Below are 20,146 nucleotides of genomic sequence, written 5' to 3'. Positions count from 1 at the left end.
TCCTCTGGGCATATCCTTTGAAATATGTCCACCTCACCTGTGTACCTATCAATCAGCCCAGGTTACACTGATTTGAATTAGATAATGGGGTCAGAAACCACTTCTTATTGTAGGAAGTGGTCACTTTCCCTAAAACTTGTGATCAGGGATGTGTATCTGGGGTAATGGATTTATTTAGTTACTGTTTTACCATTCATCACTGAAGCGCAGCTCAAGTACAGTAAAGTTTAAGCTACAGTATGCTGGGGTTCAAAGTGCAATAATGACGTTTCCATCTCCTCGTTCATACACGCAGGTCAGATTGTTTTCAGTAGCCATGACAAAAGTAATGTGATACGTCATTAATCTGCGCAGGGGCATTTCCTTTTTGCACATCCAACACCACTCACAGGCAGGTCAGAGGTCAGGATCAGCTGGAGGGCAGCACCTCTGGAGCAGCATAGCCAGCTCCTCACACTGCTTCACTGCCTTCAGTGGACACAGCGGATACTATACACATTTTCAGTGAGACAGTGTTGTTAGAAGCAGTTTCCATTCCTGGTTTCAGATTTGGTGGCTCAGGAGAAACTGTCATCTTCTCAGAAAGCACCCTCTCCTCAAAATCTCCTCCGCCTCCTCCTACGTTGATGTGACAAATGCAGCTCTCATAGAGTCACTCTGAAACTTCTACTGGAGACACATGTGATTCTGCATATATAAAACAAATACTCTCTTCTCCTGACTTCCTCCAAATGTCCCTTGACTAGTTTCAAGTCTTAATTATATATATATATATATATATATATATATATATATATAAATATATATATATATATATATATATATATATATATATATATATATATATATAATTATATAATTATATTCATCTAGTATCCAACATTTACTGACAGAGAGACCAAACAATACAGTCATTTTCCATTTAAAGTCCTTTGCCTCTTTTATTGAGCCTATCTGAAAAATTAAGCAAATGAAGCTTCTCGCTCTGCCGGTGGGAATTAAGAGGGAAATGTCAAAAGGTCTCTCCTCAGTGTGACCTTTGAGCTTTTGGGTCACAGTTGACTTCACTGTTAGGTCTCTCTCTGGAGCCGTAACTTCATTAAACCTTAGACTGCAGACAGGGGGCCCAGCTGGGGAACGTGAGAGAACACAGCGCTCTGTAACTGTGGACAAAAGAGTAGATCATCTGTTCACATCTGCCATTCAGTGCACACTTTCCACCCAAACACACCTTAAAGTTATATGGCTGCACGTATTTCTAGCATGGGTGGCCACAGCAGGAATCCAAGCCCCTATCTCATAACAATGCCCTAGTCCTGTTTTTTAAACAGGAAGTCCTGTAGAATAGAATCCAGACGAGACAAAGGAGGAAAAGTCCATCCGGAAAAAAAAAAATCCATATGTTGTCATGTTTAGAATCATCATTGTGGAAGTGTTTGCAGCTGTGTTCAGGAGTGTGTGCAGACCAAACTGTAGCAATAACGTCACATCAGCGCATATTCTTGTCAGCGGTTAATTATAAGCTATAGACAGACGCACACTGAGCTCATGCACCTTTTTATATCGTCAGGCGGAATGTAATAAGCAGGTGTCGCCACACGCGTGGAGCTTTTTCCACCTGTTCGTCGAGCATGAGAAAGTTTCAGCAGCGCGAGTTGCACATGTCCGTCCACCCCCGGCATCAATCACATTTCTGATGTTTGTGGCAGTTCAGACATCCAGTTCATGTCTCTGTGTGTTGACTTCAGACAACATTAGTGTCCTGTAGGAAATACATCCAGTGTGCAAAAGACTCCACTGTCACCATGGCAATTTTATTCATTATCACCCAGAGTTCAAAGGGACTCATGCAGAGAGAGTAGGGGAAGCGAGGAACTCATGTGTAACCACGGCAGCAGGCCAGCGGCGCGGCCTGTTTTACATGTGTAGTCACCACAGTGATCACAACGAGACTTGTGGAATGGGATGAATGTGTGGTCTCTCTCTCTAACTTTCTATTTCCTCACTCTCCCTATCTCATCCCGTGTCACCCTGTTTCACCACCTTTTTTTTCGTAGTTGCTGTGGCGACCAGCACTCTTTGTTCTGTCCATCACAGAGCCCCTTGTTCTGTTACAGATTCAAACATCTTGTACTGTCAGCTGCACATACAGTACTGCCCCTAGGGGTCAACTATCAGAACAGCAACAGGCTAAAGTACAGTACATTTGTTAGGATTTATTCTGCCCGTACAGCGGCCTCTTTTTGAGCCACCGACACATCAGTTAACCTGCTGCTGACTCTGCTGAGCATAAATTTGTATCTTAACCACTAAATGGCTTCAAAAAGCTGACATCTCTGAGTCTGTGTGCAAGACTGTGACCTAAAATTGCTCTCTGCTGACAATTTCCAGCTCTCATGTGTTCTGTTTCTATTTTTATCGTCTCTGTTTGCAAACTGTTCCCTGATCTTGGCTCTGAGTGAACCTGCTGGGTTGCAGAGGAAAATGAGATATGAATCAACTGAGATCAACAGGGAAAGTGAAGCAAGTGCAAGATTATTTAGCACATTTCTTCACAAAATCCAATTTAAAATGCTTTGCAAAAAGTGTGTTAAATAAGAAAGAAATCACAAGACATTAAAGACATAGAAACACACTTGAAAACCTGGGGGAATATAAAGAATGGCACTGGATGTAGGATGTAAGCATATCCTCCTCTCTGTTCAGAAGACATTTTGTCAGCCCAAATATCAGGTTACATTGAGATGTAATGTGTTCATCAGTCCCAGTGGGGGTCAGACCCTTAACCTCAACCGGAGCTCCAGGGGTTTATATCACGAGCACTTGAAACACAAAAGACTCCTGATTGGGCTGCAGCAGCCACAGCACACACAAAGGCTGCACAGTCCCAGTTGTATTCAGACTCCTAATAGCACCCCTGCTACCTAACAGTAATATTCAAAAGCTCTACCTGTCAGACTACACAAGTGCATATTACTGCCACCGTTAGCTTACGGAGGTGGAGATGGAGAAGCGAGAGGAAAAGACAGGAGAGAAGCTGTCAGTAACCATGGCAGCACATTTTCAGCCAGTGAAAGTGTGTAATTGTTAATGGTGCGAGATGTGAAGCAGACGTTGCCGCGCTTTCAAAGCTGGTTGTCCATTTTGCTGCTCCGAGGATTCCCTTTTGTGCGAGCGTCGAGATAAGAGAGCAAACAATTACCGTCATCAGTTCACAGTGAATATGAATAATAAGAGCTGCACACACTCACCGAATTCAAATCAGGCTTTGCTGCCGTTTGTACTGACAATGCACACTGTAATTTCTTGGAGATTTTAAGGCCAAAATGTTTCCTTTTTTACCAGGACTGTGCATCCATACCTTGTCTTGATTTTAAAAAAAAGTGGTGGATGAAAGAGTGAAATGAAGGAGTAATCCACCACTTTTTCACTAGATTTCAATCCTACTCACCTGTATTAAAGGTGTGTAATCCCTGACACAATGCTCACATCTTGTAAAGCCAATACAAGCATGAATCGTATGCAGGTTTGCCATACTGAGAGATAGCCATGTGCAGATGCATTGCTCTGTTAATATGTAATAATCCACTCGACTGTTAATATCCTTTTTATTTAGGACAGAAGTTCTAAGTAAGGGAGAGAAAAATATAAGCAAGGCAGGAAACCGCTGAATCTAATTGGGCTGCGGTTTTTCTAACAAAGCGAAATTCAGTTGGCCTAGCGGTTTGTCAATGGGGCCGTTGTTGTTTTTTTTATCTCGACTTTATGACTGTTTCTAAGAAAAGAGCTGTTGTACATGATGGAGGACTAATAGGCACAGGGCCAGTCTTTCTGTAACTTTATGAGATTAAAGTGTGCCGGAGAGATTCAGTACAGAGTTTGCATGAATGAGTCAGTAAAGAACAGCAAAAATTGAAGAGGTTTTCTCCAAAATGCTGCGAATGCATGAAAAAACACATCGTATCTTAGGTTCATCATCATATCTGTAAAATGCAAAAGACGCATTGAGTTGCACACAATCATTTGGTCCGTGAAATGTCAAAAAAAATAAAAAAGAAAGAAAATGCTTTCCAAAGTGACATCTTCTAATTGCTTCTTTTGACCAAAACCCAAATACTCACTTCCCAATTAACTTTCTTTCCATCGACTAATCGATCGATCCGCTTATCATTGCAGCTCTAATGAAAATGTCTCAATGATGTTGCATTTTGGACAAAACCCCGATTCAAATCTTGCTGCTTTTATCAACAATGTTGGTTGATTTATTTCTAATGGCCGTACTGCTTGATAACTGAACATAATTGTAATACACTGTTTAATAGCATAGCATTGCTAACAACACTTGACGAAAAAACACACAAATCAATACTGCGATGTATTTTACATATCTTTTATTTATCTTGTCTAGAGTATTTATAGGAATTAATTTTATGTATAGGCTACTATATATTGATTATACATCATGACAAGGCACTTTTTATACCATAAACCAGCCATATTGTGTCATTTTTACTGTTGATGCTCAGCTACATGAAGCTCCATTACACTTTTTGAGAAGGAAACTGGTCAAGGTTGTTTGTATGTACAGTCAGCAATCCCAAAAACATGTGACAATGTTTCTGATATGGTTTTGCATAGAGAGTATTTTACTACTGTCTGTTTAGTCAGCATTGTGTTGAAGAAGTCTTGTTGCAGTTTGTCACAGAAGTATGAATGTTTAAAACATCTGATATTAAAATGTTTTTTGTGTGGTAACAGGACCTAAACAACCAGGGTGTTATTGCTACAAGTTTGGGAAAATCTTGTACACTTGTGTCCCAAATTTGCTTTTCAGGAACTCATTCCCACTTTAATCATGTCTCTTACTAGCTTCTCTTCTTACAAAATTGTTAAAATTACATGGACATGAGGGAGAGATTTAATGTAGCTCTCTCCAAGACATTTTTTTTCACAGTACATTTGAGGACTAAATTGCAGGTATCAGGTTTTTTAGCATGTTCCTGGGAAAAATACGCCTTGGATTCATTTGACTAAGAATTTTAGAGATTTCTATTGAAAAAAATATATTGTACTTTTATTTTTGGATTGTCTAGTGTTGTTTGTGCCTTATTATTATGACGAATGTGTATCTGAGTGTGTGTGTGTTTTGATATAGATGAAGTGTGCCGAGCTGCAGATCTGTTACTGTGGTTGTCACATCTGTTTCTGGTTCAGTAATTGTGTTTGTCTGCTTGACTTTCTCCAGCCTGTCTCTTTCTATTCATGTCTGTCTGTTCGAGTTTCTGTCCAGTCGAGGGTTAAGCAGACCTGGGTCAAAAACAGTTTTTAAATCTTTAAGTACAGGCTGAGATGTAGCTTAGAAATACCTCCCAGCTTCTTTAAACACATGTTTTGTTTTAGCCTGCCTGAAGACACCCACAGTATCGAGAGACATGATACTTTACATTAAAGATGAGGCTTTTTCCCTGCTCGGAGTGCTATATGGCCTAATAACTGTAACATTTGGAACTTATTTGTTTTCGGCCAAAAACAGAGAGTTCAGTTCATCACACGATAACACAAGGATTTGTAATAGGACAAGAACCAGATGTTCTCCAAGAATGTTCTGTATTGAATGATTTCATTTGTCTTTATTTGTACACGTTGAGATACTGGGGGTCTGTTGTAAAAATTACATTTGAAATTTTGAGTCGATGCAGAAGCATTGAATGAAAATAAACAAGTTGTCTATCAACATGATGATTCTTTGGACCAACCAACAAAAAGCTGTATACGTAGTTTTTCTTTGTTTTTTCTGTTTGAAGTATGAAACTATTCAACTTACATCATTAAACAATGAAGAAGGATTTTGAGTGAGCTGCAGCTGAAAACTCAGCTATCTGATGTAGAAACTAAGATGAAGTGTGAATTGTGAGGAAAAGTCATCCCATCGAGACTTACGGTGTAAGATGGTTAGAAATAACGAAGGTCAGTTGGAGTGTTTATAGGCAGCACCTCATGGACCACATGACTAAGTTGAGGCATCACATTCTTGAGTCTTCCTTGTAAACTAATGTGTTGTTTGTTTCAGCAGTTCACTGTATACTGTCTGGCACTTTAGCTCAATCGCCCTGTGCTGATACTCAACCATCAGGCAACAAAAAGGAGACGTTGAAACCTTAATTTATCCCAAATTTATATATTAAACAGACTTTTCACTGATGCATCGTAGTCAAATCATAGTAAGTTGAGTATCTGCTTTGGACAATTGAATTAAAGTGTGTTTGTGACAAACCATTGTACATAAGATGTATATAAAATGTAATAATGGAATTACTTCTGAATCACTGAAAGTCAAACTACTTGTTACTAGAATGTTCATAATGTCCATAATCTCTTACAGAATAAACTATAAGACTGTTTAACTGCACAGCCTGACTGGAATACTTTCACAGCTCATGAACACACATGAAAACAAGCTCTTTGCAACATCCGGCCTGATATTGTTGTATCCACCTTAATGTTCAGCAAATAATTTAAATCATTAGGCAATGTGAGGGGGAATGAGGATAGATGTGATCCCCCTTGTTGATCGGCCATCCCTCCTCCCAATCCCCACGAAGCAGAGCGAGTGAAGGGGCAGAGGTGTCAATTAGTTGAATATAGTCTGCCTGACTCATTGATGCTTTATTTGCCTGACATTTGTGCAAGTTAGAATCCATCCTAAATCCCTCTAAGTGCTGTATTGTAGGCCACATGGATGTGTTTCAGTTTCTTGAAGACGTTTCACCTCTCATCCAAGAGGCTTTTTCAGTTCTAACTAACTGAAGGGGAGTTGCAGTTGCACTTTTTCCTCTCAGTTCCGCCCTTCTGCCGCTTTCATCTTGGAGTTTGTCCCAATCACTTTTTAGCATAATTTGTTAAAAATGTTTTGAATGATATCTTGCACCAAGAAATTGTGACACATGAAAATGGCTGACTGACATGCACTGGTACTTTCTATGTAATATTGGCATTGTTCTATTGACATGGTGATGGAATTGTGGATCTGATTATTGTTCTTGGTTGTTTAACATTATTGTGTTTTTTTATGTATTTAGTAGGCTATAGGCTGGTGTGCAACTAATTCCCACCTTAATAATCTACTCAAACCTCACACTGACTACTAAACTATATATTGCCTCAAATCGAATATGTTGAAGACCTTATGTCCCCACCACTTTTCAAATAAAGTGACACCCTTGCTATATAGTATTGTATATACAGTATACTTTAAAATTGGGCATGCTTGTGCACTTTGCCAGCCTGGTTTCTGTGGTGTTTTATGCATAAAACTGAAGAATGCAGTTGAGCTGGACAGCACACACCAACCAGTAGGTGGTGTAATTGCATCATAAAATTCCTTCAGGACAGCCTGAATTGTATGAATGTAGTGTTTGTAGATGAGTGCTCACATACGGTGGGCATGAATGAAACAAGGACCCAGCTACTGATTAAAAATGCAGAGATTTCTAGTTCTTCTCACAGGGTTTTTTATTTGGTTTTGGGACTAAGGACGTTAAATAGTTCTGACTTTATTCTTGTCCAAACAGTGAGGTCCAGTTATCAAAATATTACTCTACTCTCTTACCACCAACACATTTTGAGGCCTGGATGTAGTTTTGAAAGCACTGATCTTGTGGTGTTTTCCTCCATCATTGATCTCAGTCTGAACGTCGTTTTTTGATCAAAACTTTCAGTTGTATCTGGAGGAATTAAACAGTTGTATCATTTCAGATGACTTCCTGAGTCATTGCTGTTTTTTGACTGCACAGATGAGGCAGTAACGTTGAAATGCAGCAAGCTTCACAAGCCAGGTGACCCACATCACCGCAAGCATATGTTACAGTATTCATCATCACTCTGTTTTCTCTCAGTAAATCTCTCTTCTCTCATCCTCCTCCTCCTTGTTCATCCTCGTGTCAACACCTGATAACACCTGAAGAGAAAACTGGCTGTGCGACAGAAGTCCAAGACGGAGATGTTTGAGGGTTTTAGATACTAAAACTCACGCAATATACAGTATATAATTATAATGTATTTTCACTCTATCTCTGTCTCCCTCGCTTTCTTTTTTCTCTGCCCCATTTTCTCTCCACTCTCTCTGAAAATGTAGGCTAGCCACTCTCCTTGAGACAATTTTGGAGTTTGCTGGAACCACATTAGCAGCAGCAACTCCCAAAGGATGGCACTTCTAGGAAAGCCAAGACCACAGTCTCAACTGTAAATGTGAATATTCATCTGTCACTTTCAGTCAAGATTGTACTGCCACTTGTTCATGTTTCTGTGGGTCCAGAGGGAAATTATCCTTCCACAGAAAAAAAGCACTCCCACGGGGGGGCCCACACTGACATGAGTGTTATTGCAGGCCAAGTCGCATACATCACATACAGCGGTGATTATTATGAACAGTAAAGTTCACAAGGTAATTGTTATCATATTGTTATGTTTTTTAAAGAGTGTGTTATTTCTAAAGTTTATTCTCCCAGCAGAGGGAGCCTGGAGGCCTGTTTTTCTTCTGTGTTTGTTGGAAACAAAGATCTAAGCCAATCAGTAACCGGTTTGAGGAATTAAATCCGGGCTCCCTGTGGCCATGGCAACGGCTTTACCTCTATGACAGCTGAGGAATGGAAATGCAAGAGAGGAGATGCTACATGGACTGTGCCGGTGCTTAGCAAACCTGTCAGAAAAGGTACCTATAGATGCAACCTTAGTAACCCCTCTTCACTTCGACTGCATCATTTCGGCAGGGGGGAAACTGACTGTGGACCTGGATCCAAACAAAGTTAACAAGAACAGGAAGAGGGGAGGGGAAACAAGAATCATTAGTAGTGATGTGCTGACGCGGTGTGTACAAAAATAGAAAGAAAAACAGACTGTTGAATTCACTCAGATGAAATGTGATTTTAAAGGTTGCATGAAGATTTGATATATAAACTCAAAGGGTAAGAGCAGAGCGTGCTGTCTTGTCTGAACAAAGGGGGGAAAATGTGATGGATGGATGGCAAGTTAGGGCGTGGAGTGAGTGTGTGATGATTGCAAGGAATGGAACTGAGACAGAAAAAAATCTTAGGTGTTTAGTCTTTTTACATTTAAAGTGTAACTCCACCAGTTTTACACAAATGCACTATTGCATACAGCTGCATGGCGGATAATGTAGGCACCTGGTTTTGAAAAGGAAGTAGAATGGGTGGAATAATAGGCCGATATCTCTGGTTCTTCTGTATCAGTTTTGATCATCTGTTCATAAACTGCCCATAACCAGTCCAACAGACATTGTGGGTAATCGCTCCTACATTACCCACAATGCAACTTAGCCAATGAGTAGCATCACTGTAAACAGTTTATGAGATATATATATATACAGCTTCCTCTGGAGCCACAAAAGGCTTTATACTACTTTTTTTCACATATGCAGTAGTACTCCTCAAGACCTGTAAACACACTTTAATGTGTACAATTGGTGGAGTCACCCTTTAATACCATAGAGGTGTTTTCAGCTCCTTGTTCTCATTCTCTTCAAGATGCCTGATCGCTATGTGTTATAAGTCCGTAATTAAGTAAGTATGTAATAAAACAATAACACAACATTGAGGTGAAGTGATGGGCTCCTATGGTTAAAGTGCAAAGTTTATCATTTTCCTTTAACATGTCAGTTATACATGACTGTTTTCTGTATCGCATCACAGGTGCATTTTCGAGGAGAGATCCCACTAATTGAAACACAAATGCAAATACTCTGAACACATTTTAGAAAATATATTAGAAAACACAAACTCTCACAGCTGTTATAGATCAGTGCATGTGTGCATGTCTTTCTTTTTACTGATCCCATGTTTCTAGATATCTCTACCAAGGCCACTTCTGTGGGTGTGGTCCTATTTAGGGTTTGCAAATATGGTTCAGCCTATACTTGCATTGCCAAATCCGATTGGCTGGAGTATTATAAACCTATTTTCTGATTGGCCGTTCTTTCTGTCAATCAATGTCAAACGCGCTCTGCTCACCGACTAACCACGCCTCCTCACGCTTGCTTGATCTAGAGGTCCATTCGTGCGTGTAAAGCTGTGGAGTGCCTCGCCGGGAGGGTGGATGCGTGTCTTCTGTTCATTTTTGCAGGCTTCTCCCGTTGTAATTCGCCATCATACTACAGGAATAGCGTTAAATAAGGGGTTTCCCTCAGTACTTCGAGTTGTACTTAACGGCAGTGTGGCGCAACGCTGTAAGCGCTGAGCTTAGGATCTGTCACCTTGGTTGCAGCAGCTGCATTACTTGTGTCTTGAGGAGAGTGGAGTCGCTAGGCAGTTGCCAAAAGAAACGGGCAGTTGCTAACAAGTAGTTAGCAAGTCAGACAGTTAGCCTGCCAGCTAGCCACCTCTCCCTCCTGCCACAGCAAGTCCCACCCTCAGCAAGTGCGTGGACGTCGTAAGAAGCTGCAGCGGTGAAGTCGAGTGCTTTTCCCTCTCAACTTAGCCAGCATCGCTGTACAGCTGGCTGGCAAGCTAAAATAGCCCTCCAGACGTTAGCTAGGTGACGCCAACGTACGATTGTTGGCTTTAACGGTGGACAAGTGTCTTCTGTGGAGGGATACGGTCGCTACACTGGCAAAGAGACTGGCTAAAAAGAAGAGGCGAAATAAGAGCGAACAAGGAAGACACCGAGAAGGAGGGGACTGGCTAGTATAGCCGGGGAGACTGAATTTCACGTAAGTGACACACAGTTGGTAACATTAAGTTAGCTTACCAAACGGCTTACCGGTCCTGTACAACTTGCTGTGCTTGCATGGCAACGTTTATCCAGACAGCCACTTAGCTTTATCTGTGGCTTAACGCTAGCTCCTACAGCCTGTGCGCCATACTATAGCGTAAGCTAACGGTAAAGGCTTCCTTGAAGGTGGCACACTAGCTAGCAAGAGAGCTAATGCCTGATGGGTTGAAAGTGAGACTGCACTTGAATCGCAGCCTGTGCACGTTTGCTGCACCCAGTCCTTATGAGCTAAGTTAAACAACTTCAGTTAAGTAGTCAGCCCGTCAATTTGTACATTGAACAGTACACGAAACCGGCTGTCATGAGTATTGGCTAATTAGCTGCTTTGCTAGCTAGTTCAAGCCGGCCACCCACCCAAGTTAACAGTTCAGTTTCTGACGATGGCAAGCAGTAGTGTTCCTGAAACCCAGTGAATGTAACTGGTTATCTGTTCCCCCCAAATGTTGGGCTCATATCTGTGTGGTGCAGCTGCGGGAACTGTGTGTTCCCTGGCTCAACCCTAGATTAAGTGGCCTCTCAGTGACAATGTCACAGCAACACTTCATGTACGACATTACACTGCCTTGCTTATAAATGGCAGTGCAGTATCTGTTCAGCTGTCAAACCTGGTGGTAATTTCTTCAGTTAACCTGGCTGTCTCAGTATATTTCAGTTGCCATGCAGAGCTGTCATCAGTCACTTAACATTCTCAGGCTGCACACAGCCTACTGGCATAGTAAAAGTCAAAGTCAGCTGTTCAAAGCAACAATTAGGCAGTCCTTAGCCACATCACTGCCTGGTACTCATACACAAATATGACTCTGTACCCACACGAATTCTGACTTATTTTCTTTCCTTCTGTAGATAGATAGCAAAAGCCGCCACTGAGCCACGCACAGCCATGAGTATTGAGATACCGGTGGGCTTGACAGAACTGCTGCAGGGCTACACTGTGGAGGTGCTGCGACAAAGGCCGTCAGACCTGGTGGATTTTGCAGTACAGTACTTCACCCGTTTGCGGGACACCAGAAGTCAGGATGGAGCTGGTGCCTGTGGCAAGACGGGGAAAGGAGTGATGTTCGATGGGGAGCCGATGCAAACAGAGTCTAATGGAGAGGATGATGAAGATGATGATTCTGACTTTGAGCGTAAGTCCATATTTTATTGTTATGATTGTCAGCCGATGCATTGGACATGTCTGTGTGAGTGAGGATGAAAGAGTGTGTATGTTTGAGGCGGTTGGACGGTGAAAGAGGGAAAGTGAAGGTGAGGATTGGAGCCTTGTCACTGATGTAGTCAGTAGAGACAGATTACAAGTGTGTAAGGCCTGCTATATTTACATACACACATTTGCATCCAGAAAATCCCATTGAGCAGACAGTTCAGCTAGGCAGCCCTCATCTGCCACTCATCTAATCTAGGTCTTCTCCATTCTCATTATCTATCTGGCTGTAAGGATCTAAAATAGTGCTTGAAGTTTCAAGGCCTAAAAGGTGTCATTTTGTTAAATTTAGCTTTCCAATCAAATTGTTTTAGAAACAGTGGAAATATATTCAACCATGAGGTGAAATGACTACGCAGACATTCAGGAAAAGCTTTCCTCTTTGAATAGGAAAACTGAAATAGGATGGCACACACAACTTGACAATCAAAGTAAAATTGGAAAAAAATATCATGATAAAATGTGTATGTCTTAGCAACAGTAGATATACATTTTTAAGTGTAAGAGTTTATGAACTGTATAACCTTTGCTTTCTACCTTTACTTATCATGGTTCTGCAAAAGCGATGCCACGCCGTTTTCAAAGCACTCCCCTGTCTTCAACACGACTGGCAGAAGATGTAAGCTGCTCCATAGCTTTGCTCTGTACTGAGCTGCAGAGAGCAGCGTGGCCTAGATCACATCAGTGTGCTGTGGAGCCAGGGGCTGTTACCTTGTGAATGGGGGTTCTGTGTTTTCTCAATGAGTTTATCCATTGTGATGATCTGCTGTGGATGATCTGTGAAACTATCTTGCGTCCATCTTCTAGAATTAACTGAGCAAGTCTGATTTTTAAAACTAATGATATAATTTCGTAATGCTTTTTGCTTGTGGAAATGTCAAATTAACACAGTCTGATCACAGTATGATTATGGGTCAGACACTTTGTCTGTCCATCAGTATCATTGGCAGATGCTTAAGCGTTGTTGGAGCGTCACATCTAGGTGTGCTTCAGCATTGTGAAATTTGGAATCCATCAGAAATGTTTCCTGCAACTTGGATACAATTTTTATTTAAAAGTTTAGTTCAAGTTTTACTCTGTTCATTTGTAGGTTAACCATATTTATCATGCCCCATATGCACATGCTCATCCCTGCTGAAAGCAATATTGGCCAACCTTGTAGATTGGTACAAGCTGGCTCAGGGTAAAAGAGGGATTACAGTTTCTGTTTCTATGCTCACACAAGTGGGGTTTGGCTGCTGTCAAACAGCTGTGACCTCAGCTGAGAGAGCATTGTGTGTGTGTGCATGCACATGTTGTGTCTGTGAGTGTATGTGTATGTGCACACTTGTGAAGGCAAACAGTGTTATGTCTTGATTTCACGCCCGTTCAAATTCCAGCCTGGTGACGGCATGAAGCGATTCTTCCTAGTACATTCTGATTAGCGATCCGTTGTTGAGCATTTTCCACACCTCATCCAAGGTAGCAATAAAAGACAGGGAACTGAAATTGTTGTGCTCCAGGGAGAAGCTGGCTGTATGCTGTGGGTCACACACATGACTTCCATGAAAGTAGGATAAACAGCCAGGCTTGTGTACGCAGCCTCCAGGGGACATTATTATTGAGGGGAACAAAAAAGGCCTGTATAATGAAAGGCATCATGTGCTCTTGCCTGACCACTGTTGTAGCCTTATAGGTATAAAGAGTACCATAGTGTTACTAGTTCAACAGCACATGCTCCAGAACTGTTTGGTCTTGTGAAGAAAACACCAAAATAACTTTTTAAACTCGGGATTGCAAAACAGGGATGGATATTATTAGTTAGTTCCATAAGTGACGCACACACAGCCTGGTGTTCTTAGTTTCAACCCCTCAGCACTGAAGAGTCCACAGACATTACAGTCACAGTACTTGGACCAAGTTGAACCTCTGTTCAACTGAGCATATCATTCCAGTTTTATGGGGTGTTCTGGTGTCCCAGGGTCTCAAGACACTGACCGTGTTATCACAACTTCCCTGATTTGAGTCCGACTGGGGGCCTGTGTTAGATGTTATCATATCTCTGCTCTCAGCTCTATATTGTTCACAAGCCTGTAAAAAAAAAAAAAAAGTTTTAGTTTGAAATAGAAAATATTGTGTTGTCAAAATTCTTGTGCCAAGATTGGATGAAATAATAATAATAATAATAATGATAATAATAATTCAGCATTCAGCGAAAGTCCCCCCCCCCAGCACAAAGCACATTAAAACATAATATCACGTAGGCCAATGACTCATTTCTGGTTTTGACCCCTTGATTAAGAAATATGATATGGCCATTGTGAATATAATATTGAGCTGAGAGGCTCTGTCTCTGCATGGGAGAAGTCGTTTATTGGACTAATGATCAAGATTGAATATGGTTATATAGTTCGGAGAGCTTCAAGGTGAAATGCCAGTTGTGTAACATGAACATGATCTGTTATATGTATATTATGAGCTGTATCTGTTGTAAATTCCTGACACTCTTGTTATCGTCTTTTATTAGGCTACTTACAGTTAAAGTGATTCACCAGTGTGCTCTTAACCTTTTATTTGTGCTGCAGGAAATGGCTGTGTATGAGTGTTCCGGCTTAACGCCTAAAATGCAAATGAGTTAGATAGCCACCAATGTATTCCCATGGACAAAACAGTGTACTCCTAAAACATGACGTCCTGTTTTACGTGCCTTGTTTTCCAAACTCTTAGTGCCTAAGTCCACAGTAGGATCAGTAGACAGGTCTAAGCTGCTTAACAAAGGGAGATATTGTTTTGAATACAAACTGTTGTACCTCCATTATGTCTAGTGATGTTGGGCCAAAGATTTTTAAGTAACCCTTTGTGTCGAGGCTGAGCTTCAGTTATGAAGTGGTATACATTTGAATCAGAGCTGCTGTATTTTGCATAACAGTTGACTGAGAGGCTGAAGCATAGGCTCTGCTAGAAAGAATAAGTGTAGTTTGACTAAAACTGATTGCTCTGAACATCAGGATCACCTGTGGTCTTTTTTTTTTTCAACACTTCAGTTAGAAAGGGCTGTGGTAGATGAACGAAAGAACAGGCGTTATGCAAAAAAGTTGCAATCCAAATATGTGTCCTAATATGTGCATGCTTATTTCCCTCCTTCAAGCTGGCTGGGCTAGTGTCTGGCTGTTCACACAGAGAAACAGGAGGGGATGAATGGATGCCTCTGTGACTGAAATGAGTGGGGCTTTTCATTAAAAGATGGATGGAGGCACAGATGAGTTCCAGGGATGATAATAGAAGTGAATTTAAATGTGTTTTTATAGGGAAGACAGCAGGGATAACGCAGAGGCTATATGAAAAAGTGATTGAGGGAGGAGAAAGGATGAGAGTCTTTCAGAAAAAAAATCTGCTCTCGCTAACTCGGAACAGAACATAACAAAGCTTGGTAGCTAGATGACGAGTCACCTGGATACATAACAGACTTTAAGCTCAGCTCTTATTCATCCCTGACAGTGCGGTTTTTACCGCAGGTGAATGGGAAATTTCTGCTAACTTTCAAAGATTTACCTCCAAAATGATGTAATCTGTTTGGGGGAATATTTCTCCTTCCTGAAAAGCAACCAACTAGTATTTTCAAAATCCTACCTATGTGTGTTGTGTTGATCATTTATAAGCACTGGTATTTTGAAAGCAGAGGTCTCGGGAAGACACATAACACCAACAGAAGCCTGCAAAGTGTTTCCTTTTCATTGCAGCAGCACTCTTGGAGCAGCAAGTGCAAATTTTCCGAGATCTGTGTTCATTTTGGAGTGTAGTTCAACTGTTGGTTTTTAAACATTCATGTAAATTATGACAGATGGCCCATTGCTTGGTGAACTGTAACCTTGAAAATGATGGTCATGATACAAGGAAAACTTACTACGCAGAGTGTCTGTCTGCAAGTTATGGAGAAGATTGAAGGCCTTGCATAGTCTGAAATACAGTACGATAAAGGGTTCTACACTTTAAATTCAGTTTATGTCTATCTTCTGTTGAGAAATCAAATGTGCATCAGTTTTCATTCATCTTTTCAGTGCCCTTCTTTCAAGTAAATTGAAGAAAATGTTTTGTGTACCCTTGGTCTTAACTGTCTCTGTATGTGGGTTTACATACTAAAGAAGACATACAGGAAACATGTATTTCTATTTCCATAACGCTTTACTGAAATATTTATGTGACCAAATCGGCAGTGGTGACATTAACATCAAATCCATCCACCGTGTGTGTTGATCGACGGTGTGAACACGTCCATGTATATAGACCACAGTGTGTCTGTGGAGCAGATAAATATTCTTGTACGTTTGGTTGTTGTTAAGCCAGGGGTCAGTGTGGCTCGGGGCATGATCACACACAATGTGGTGAAATCCTGCCTGTCTGATATCCCTCACTCTATAATCTCCTCGTTGTCACCCTGACTCCCTCTCTCTGCCCCTCCCTTCACCCCCTGCTGTTCTGCCGCTCTCTCTCTGTTGTAGTTAATGATTAGGCTGTGTGTTTTGTAGATAAAGTAACTCTTGACTGTCATAACATACATTAGGGTTGCTGTGGTAATAACATTTTCCCACTGGCTAATAAACTCGTGACAACAAAAGTGTTACCATTACACTGGTTTTTTTTTTCTTCTTTTTTTTTTTTACAAGAAAGATGCTCACCATCTGTAAAAATGTACCACTAATGCAAACAGAACATTTACTACTGCTGCAGTTTCACATTGCGACAGGCTTTACACCTCCAACTTCTCAGTGAGATAACCAACTACTTTTCTCTCATTAACGTTTCAGGTTCCCTATTAGTATTGGGTTAAATAAAGAAACCAAAACATTGCCAAATAGGTGCTTTTGTTTGTCACTTTGACAAGAAATACTCCACCATCATGTCAGTTACCTCTCCTTACACTCGTTACCTGGAAAGTGACTCCTGCTACTCTGTGCTGCCACTATCCTGCTGGTTCTCCTACATGGAGCAGACGCATGCAGTTTATTATTGTAGTGTCCATCATCCAACTTAGTATTGATCGAACACCATTTAACAGCAGTAATGCTAACTACCATGTCAAGCCTAACATACATAGAAAGGCTTTGCTGTGTACTATTCTCTTTCCTGATCTGTTCTCATTGTATCCTATTTTCGTCTGATTCACACATATGTTCTTTGGCTTCTACTTTGGACAGTTTTTAACTAATCTTGCTTTGTGACATTTTCCTTTCAGTTGTGTGTGTGATAAATAGACATTACACTGAGCTCCTATAGGTGCTCGTAATTAGTGCAATAAGCAATGTCCGTGTTCATTATCCTGCAGGGTGTTGGCGTGTTTGTGTGTGTTTGTGTGTGTTCACGGTTGAGCGATTAAAAGGGAGAGAGAGAGAGAGTGCATGCGTGCACAGATGCCCCCTGACTGAGTGTGTACATTTGTATATCTGTATATATGTGTGTGTGTGTGTGTGTGTGTGTGTGTGCGCGCGCGCATGCGCGCGCATGTGGCAGGTCTCAGCGCAGTGTTGTGCAACAGGTGACCTGATTAGCAGGCTGCAGTGTGTGTCCAGTGTGCTTTTAGCCTGCAGGCAAATCTAATGCAGCCTAGCATCCCAACAGAGACCTGCTGCACTGGCTGACTGACAGCGTTAAGTGGAAAAGCCCTCAGATGGCTCATGCTACTCAGTCTGGCTTTCTGACTGTTTTTTAATACGGTACCTGTCTGTCTCCCTGACTTATCCCTTCAGGTCTTGTCTTTCTTTCTCTCTGTGTGTATTTATTTTTTGTAAACACTCATTTTGGCTCTTTGCCCAGTTAACTGTCTTACATGTGTGCCTGTTTGCTGAACATACTCGGTCTTGCTCTGTGTGTGTTTCTTTTCCTTACATTTTTCCCTCCATTTCATGTACCTGTATGTCTGTTTTTATCTACCTGTTGATCACCCTTTCTATTTAATTGTCTTATTTTTCTGTCCGTTTTTGCGTCATTCCTTTGAAAGCCAGTCTGCTGGTTTGTCAACTTCCCTGCCTACCTGCTGTCATCCTACATTGCCTTTCTTATCTTGTTGAGTCTCTTTCTTCGAAATTCTCTGTAGCTGTATCTCTCTGCCTCTCTGTGTACCTCTTTCTCCACCTCCCTTTTGGTCTTGTTCTGTATTTTTATACATCTCCTTCTTTCTGTCAGCATATTTTGGTACATGACTCTTTGGATTTTTTTTGGTATCCCTTTCTGTGTCTTTATTAGTTTATTATGATAGGGAGCATGTTAGAAAACATTAACAGTAATTGTTGCAGACACACTATGTTGTGCAGCCTAGATACTGGAGATGAGGCAAAAACAACCTAAAACAGTGCAGTGTCAATCAATTCTTTATCAATTCTTAGGCCACAGTTCACGTCACAGAGAAACACTTTCAAATTAGGAGGAAATAAAGCATTGAAAGTCTGTGTCAACTTGTAGCTGTCATTATCTAATCTCCATGTAAGGCGACGTGTCTGCGCATCCACTAAGACATTTTTGTGGTTGACAAAAGGACATAAACAGGGCAGTGTATTTGTTCGTTCTATTAGAATGCAATAGTGGCAATCTGGTCTTCTTTTGCAAGAGCATAGAGAGACCAAACTGGAAGAATGGAAAAACAAAAATATGCACAGATATGTGAGCCAATGAAAGAATAAAAAAGGATAAATCCTGTGACTGTGGTACAACCTGGACTGCTTGCATTTACCATTACACATAATTTAAACTTTGGTACCTCCTAATTCTCTGTTCACAAGCCATCTTTTGTAGCACTGCAGAAAAATGAGGAAATAGAGGGGGTTGGCAGGCCTTTAGCCTGTGGCTGTACATCCTCATCCGCTGCCCCTGCTTAGAGTTCACATGGCCCTCTTCCTCCAACACACACTGTCTCTATAAAACGTCATGTTTTGCCCCACTGACCCATCCAGTCCACCTAAAGCCTTAGCTGATGTACCACATATTGAACTAGATGGAGGTCTGAATGAAGTAAACATAACCCACAATGTTTATGTAAATGTGTTAACCTCCTTCTCCGAGTCATCTAGATTAGCAAGGGTGTGTTGCGCGTCCTTTCTCACTTTTTGTTATTGTGTATTTACAAGCCATTACAAGTACCTCTCACCTCAGACTGCATTGCTAGTTGGAAACAACAGCGACACGGGATAAAAGCCACATGTCCCATTGATGGAGGCAAAATAATAAATCCGATGAATAAAGCATTACCGGTCATATGTGGGAGTGAAATTGTTTTGAGAAAAATGTGAGGGATAATAGTGTGAAAGATCTGAGGAGAACCCTACCTTAGACTACATTAAGATGGAAAACTTTAACGTGTGTGTGTGTGTGTGTGTGTGTGTGTGTGTGTGTGTGTGTGTGTGTGTGTGTGTGTGTGCGCGCGCGCGCGCGTGTGTGCGCACGCGTGTTAGAACAAGAGGCAGCAAAGCGATTCGCATCAAAGCCCTGTACAAGTGGGTGATGTTTGAAGAGAAACACTCAGTGGCCATGGACCTAAACTGACCCGAGATCCACTATGTACAGAGAGAGGAGGGAGTGAAAGTAAGAGAGGGGCATTTATGGGTGGGGGTTGGGGGTAGGAGGGTGTAGGAATGGTCACAGTGGAAGTTGTTCTTTTAGAGAGAGAGGGTGTTAAAACATTTTTTAATCAATCTTAAAATCCAGTATTTTAAACTGGATTTCAACATATCAGTCATTACCCATTTGAACTTTTGTTGGAGTCTTAGTATAAATTCAGATACAACAAAGACTTTTGTCAGTTTTTCAGTATTTTCACTCCGTTGCCAATTTAATTACTGCATTACGTACAGGAGATAAGATTACAAAGATGCAAATTCCTTCAGTTGGCCAGATAGCAGCTGTAAAACTAACATTGGGCTGAAATAGTACTGTTGCAACACTGCTACTGGAAGTAATGCCCATGTATTGATGCTTCTCTCAGGAGAGAAGTGGGAGTACAGAGGGGGTGAAGAGAAGGGCATGGGATAGAAACAAAGTTAGGGAGGGCGATGAAGAGAGAACAAATGAGAAGAAACTCAAAACAGAACAAGACTGAGGAGGAGGAGGAGGAGGAGGATAAACTGGGCTGAGAGTGGTCAAATTACAGAGGATGTGGGAATCGGGCCTCCAGCGATCAATGTTGTGACTGGC

At 41.3% G+C, this 20,146-nt stretch overlaps 1 protein-coding gene across 2 annotated transcripts in view; it reads left to right on the top strand.

The window, feature by feature from the left end:
- The first annotated feature begins 10,054 nt into the window (after window positions 1-10,054).
- Window positions 10,055-20,146, top strand: part of prkar2aa (protein kinase, cAMP-dependent, regulatory, type II, alpha A) — a 43,955-nt gene continuing 33,863 nt past the window's right edge. The window contains exons 1-2 of one of the 2 annotated variants that reach the window (XM_073470972.1): window positions 10,055-10,723; window positions 11,629-11,912. In XM_073470972.1, the coding sequence (XP_073327073.1) occupies window positions 11,666-11,912 (247 nt within the window). In that variant the 5' untranslated portion in view covers window positions 10,055-10,723; window positions 11,629-11,665. The remainder of the gene's footprint in view (window positions 10,724-11,628; window positions 11,913-20,146) is intronic. The other variant, XM_073470973.1, reaches the window with a different exon arrangement.

Source organism: Pagrus major, chromosome 7 (assembly GCF_040436345.1).
Source record: "Pagrus major chromosome 7, Pma_NU_1.0".
NCBI classification, from domain to species: domain Eukaryota; kingdom Metazoa; phylum Chordata; class Actinopteri; order Spariformes; family Sparidae; genus Pagrus; species Pagrus major.
This window is presented reverse-complemented; position numbering and strand designations above follow the sequence as displayed.